The sequence below is a fragment of the Pteropus vampyrus genome, unplaced genomic scaffold, assembly GCF_000151845.1.
Source record: "Pteropus vampyrus isolate Shadow unplaced genomic scaffold, Pvam_2.0 Scaffold182, whole genome shotgun sequence".
In the NCBI taxonomy this organism is placed as follows: Eukaryota; Metazoa; Chordata; class Mammalia; order Chiroptera; family Pteropodidae; genus Pteropus; species Pteropus vampyrus.
In genome coordinates, this window is record NW_011888963.1 from 2824400 (window position 1) to 2829542 (window position 5143).

Genomic DNA, 5143 nt, shown 5'->3' on the forward strand with positions numbered 1-5143 from the left:
CATAAAGTTCTGCATAATATTCACTTATTATCCTTTTTAATGTCTGTAGGGTCTGTAGCAATGGCTCTCTTTCACTCTTCACATTGGTAATTTGTGTTTTTTCCCTCTTGATCATTTATTGAAGGGTTTATTAATTTTATTTTTTTAGAAAAATAATTTGTTGGTTTAAATAATTTTTTCTATTATTTTTTCTATTTTTTCATTACATTTATTCCCACTCTTTTCTTTATTATTTCTTTTTTTCTTTTCACTTTGTGTTTACAATTTTTCTAGCTTCTCGAGATAGAAATTTAGAGTATAAATTTTTAAAATCTTTTTTCTACCCTAAAATAAGCATTTTTGCACTATAAATTTCCCTCTGACTACTGCTTTAACTGTGTTCTGCATAATTTGATGTTATATTTTTATTACTCAGTTTAAAATATTTTCTTATTTACCATGCGACTCAAAGCTTAGAAAGTATTATATAATTTATAAATATTTGAGGGTTTCTCAGATCTTTTTCATTACTGATTTCTAGTTTAATTATGGGCAGAGAACATATTTTGTATAATTTTAGTTCTTTTGTCGAGGTTCGTTTTATAGCCCAGTGTGCAGTCATCTTAGTGAACATTTGCGTGCACTTGAGAAGAATATATATTCTGTGTTATTGGGTTTAGTATTCCATAAATGTCAATTAGATTAAATTGGCTTAGTTTTTTTCAAGTCTATTATAGTCTTACTTATATCTGCCTTCTTGTTTAAGCAATGTCTAAACATGTTGAAATCTCCCAGCTAGAGTTGTGAATTAGTTTATTTCTATCATTAATTTGTAAGGTTTAGTTTCTTTAAAATTGTTATATCTTCTTGATATATTGAACATTTTGTCATTATCAAGTGTTCCACTTTGTTCCTGATATTTTTTGACCCCGAATCAATTTTACCTGATACTAATCTAACCACCCAGGTTTCTTCTGATTAGTATTTGCATGGTAAATCATTTTCCCACCGCCCACTTTTAACCTATAAAGTGTTTCTGAATTTAAAATGTTTCTCATAGACTGCATGCAATTTGATTTTTACTTCTTTTTATGTCTAACAATCTTTGCTTTTTTTCATTGCAATCTCTAGATAGGGGTGGGAGATGAGAGTTGATAAATTTTTTCTATAAAGAGTGAGACATTAAATATTTTTAGCTTTACAGAACATGCAGTCTCTGGCTAACCTATTCAGTTCTGCCATTGTTGTATGAAAACTGCATAGATAATACATAAATAAATGAATTTGGCTGTGCTTCAATAAAATTTTATTTACAAAACAGATGGTGGGCCATAGTTTGCCAATCTCTTCTGTGGATCATTTATAAATTATCAGTATCATTGAGTTTAAATCTACCATCTTGCTATTTTTCTATTTGTTCCCTGTGGACTTTTCCCTTTTATTGTCCTTTCATGTCTTTTAGATTAATCAACTGTTTTATAGTATTCCTTTTGATCTCTAACTATTAACTATAATTGCTTATTAACTATACTTCTTTGTTTTATTTATTTAGTGGTTGTTCTACAGTTTACAAAATGCATCTTTAATTTTCGCAATATAGTCTTAAATAACAGCACACCATTTTGTGTATAATGCAAGGCTCTTAGAACAGTTTACTTCCACTTCTATCCTCTGTGCTATTTTTAAAAATACATTTTACTTCACCATATGTTATAAAACACACAATACATTTTTATTACTTTGTTTTAAAAAGTCAATTTTCTTCTTAAACATTAAAAAATAAGAAAAAATTATTTTTTATTTACCTACAAACTTACCATAACTGGTAAACTTTCTTTCTTTGTATGTATCCCAGTTTTAAAATTCTTGAATAGGTTTTTAATAGCTGTTTGAAAGTTTTCTGCTAATTTCATAATTTCTGTCATTTCTGGATGTTTCTTTTACTTGGTTTTCTTTTCAGTTTGGATCATATTTTCTTGCTTCTTTCCATTTGTATTAATTTTTATTGAATGTTGTACATTATGAATTTTTTTTATTGAGAGTCTGGATTTTGTCTTCTTCCTTTAAAGAGTGTTAAGTAACTTGATCCTTTTGAGGCTTGTTTTTGAGTTTTGAGTAGCCTAGAATTCACTCAGGCTTAATAAAAAGCATGATTTCTTTTGTGTCTCTACTGAATGCCTTAGTGGTTGAAACTCTCTGAATTCTTGCTCTGGAAATTTTTCTGCTAATAACTCCCTAGTAGTTTTTTTTTGCCTAGCTTCATGGAATTTTATACTATACACACAGAGATTACTATTTAGCAACAGATTCCCTCCTTCTACTCTAGTTCTCTGGTCTTGCAAATTTCAGCTGTCTTAGCCTTCCCAATTTCTGATCTCTGTCTTTTTAACTTAGTGAGATTACTGTGCTCTGCTTGTGTTCTCTCATTCTACACTCATAGAAAGTGCCTTTAGACAGAAAATGGGAGATTATATGACTCACCCTTGTTTCCCTTCTTGCATATATCACAGTCCTGTACAGTCCTGGCCAGTGTTTAGGAATAGCTGATTCATATATTTTGTGAATTTTCTTTTTTTACAGTTGAAGGCAAGTCCAGTACCAGTTATTTTAACAAGGGAAGAAGTGGAAATGCTATTTTTGATACTTGATCCTTTGAGACAGATTTAGACTCTCTAGAGACCCCTAATGAGACCTGGATGATTATTTATTTCCTTTAAAATATCATCCGTTTTTCCTTAAGCTTTTAAAAATAAGACTATATCTAAAATACATCTTTAGATAGATACCAATATAATCAGGTCCTTTCTTCCTTTGTTTAAGAAGACCCCTTATTTTTACATCCTAATTTTGAATTCTTTACTACAACAGCAAGATTCAAAACAAAAATAAGGTTTGTAACATCAAAATTTTCTCTTTGATAATTCTCTGTCCATAATGCCACATTTTCCTCTCTTAGTATTTTATTATTCAGTACTTCTTAAATGCTTGGTGTTTTCTGAACTTCTTTATAGTACCAGCAAAGGTGTTTTAGAATCCCTTCATTGAGTAGTTGAGAAAATGGAAAGTGAGAGCTTAAATTGAAGAAAAATACAAAGCTCCCTAGGTGGGGGTGGGGAGGGCAGGTTGTTTTTAATTTTGTTTTCACTATTTCATATTATACAGACTCAGATGTCCTTATAAAACCTAAGTAATTTTGATATTTTAAATGAGACAGAAAACCACTATGAGAATTGAAAATAAAAATTTTTAAATACAAGAAAAATTTAAGACTAAATAATCCTTAAATTGATTGACATGTTCCTATCTCAGAAGGTTAATTAGATTTATTTTTGACAGATGAATCTTCACAACATATCTAAAGTCAAGAAAACACAAATATATATGCCGGGCAGATTGGGCTGGGGGAATGAAAACAGTCTGTACTATTGAGGACAAGCGGTAGAGATCTAGAGAGTCAGATACTGCATTATGACCCCTTTTAGTTCCTTTGGGCTGCTTGTTCATCTGGCTTGATAAATTAATATTTTTGAAGAAGCTAGAATAATAACAAAAATAATTAAACTGACATTCATTGTGGAGTCATGATAATCATTATCAAAATTATCACTACTTATAGGAGTTTTGTATAGTAGTGCTAATAACCTTTTCTTGTCACACAGTTTTAAACGTTTTTAATATATTTTATTTTTTCCTATAGAGGTTAAGAAACTTATGCATAAATATTTGTCGATCTTTTCTTTTATAACTTCTGAGGTTTTTGTCATGCTTAGAAAAGCTTTTTACATCCCAATATTATTTTTTAAAAAGTTCACTCACATTTTCTTCTAGCATTTTATGATTCAACTGTTTACCTTTAAATATTTACCCATCTGACGTTTATTCTTTCTTCTTTTTTCAACTGTGTTTTTAGTGAGGCAAACTTCACATACCGTAGAATTCAATCATTTTTAAGTGAAGAATTTAGTGGCATTTAATACATTCCAAAATATTTTCAGCATCTTAAAAGGAATCCTGTGTCCATTAAGCAGTTACTACCCCTCATTCCCCAGTCCCTGGCAACCATCAGTCTGCTTTTTGTCTCTATGGATTTACCTATTTCAGATATTTTATATAAAAGGAAGCTTATAATATATGACCTCTTTGTCTAGCCTTTTCCGCTTTAGCATAATGTTTTTGAGGTTCATCATCATTGAAGCATGTATCAGTACTTCATTGCTTTTTATGGCTGAATAATATTTCATTGTATTGTGTATACCACAATTTGTTTATCCATTCATCCATTAATGGACATTGGGCTGTTTACACCTTTGGTTATTAGGAATAGTGCTACTGTAAACATGTATGTACAAATATTCATTTGAGTACCTATTTTTGTTTCTTTTGCATATATACCTAAGAGTGGAATTATGGTATTTATAAAGAATGAGATATAAATTCAGTCTTTTGTCTTAGTTCTGTTTCTTATTATCTTTCCTTTACTAACTTAAGATATTTCTTTTGTCATATACTAATTCCCATATGTACTTGGGTTTATTTCTTAGCTATCTGTTTGGTTCCATTGTCATATGTCTGTCTTTGTGCCAGTACCATAGGTTTTCCCCACCCCATATTCATATAATTACTATTTTAATATTTGGACAGGAAAGTCTGCTTCCTTCTCCTTCCCTACTCTCATTTATTTCTTTTGTCATAATTTTTCTTTCTATCAATAACATTATAAATACTTAATATCTTCATAACATATGCCTGGAAATTACAATTTTAATTTTTGCTTTAAAAAATGGTCAAGAATTTCATCTCTAAATGGAAAAGGATATTCATTATATACTTCAGTGTAGTTATTAATCGGTAACATTGTGGTAAATGAAGTTTCATATTTTTTAGGGGAATTATGATTTTTTTTTTTTTTTAGCTTTAAAATCTGAAGGGGACGATTACTATATTAATGGTGCCTGGACTATTGACTGGCCTAGAAAGTTCGATATTGCTGGGACAGCCTTTCACTACAAGAGACCAACTGATGAACCAGAGTCCTTGGAAGCTCTAGGTCCCACCTCGGAAAATCTCATTGTCATGGTAAATGTGTCTTCGCCATTTTGTTTCTACTGTTTGTCATCTGCCCTGTGAGGTAGGAAGGGGTAGGCTTTATTATTTCTGTTTCACA

General features: G+C 30.4%; 1 protein-coding gene across 1 annotated transcript in view; it reads left to right on the top strand.

Annotated features, from left to right (window-relative positions):
- ADAMTS6 (ADAM metallopeptidase with thrombospondin type 1 motif 6) overlaps positions 1 to 5143 on the top strand; it is a 255221-nt gene that overhangs the window by 195353 nt on the left and 54725 nt on the right. Inside the window, exon 16 of the mRNA XM_023537208.1 lies at positions 4892 to 5055. Within this exon, the coding sequence (XP_023392976.1) occupies positions 4892 to 5055 (164 nt within the window). The remainder of the gene's footprint in view (positions 1 to 4891; positions 5056 to 5143) is intronic.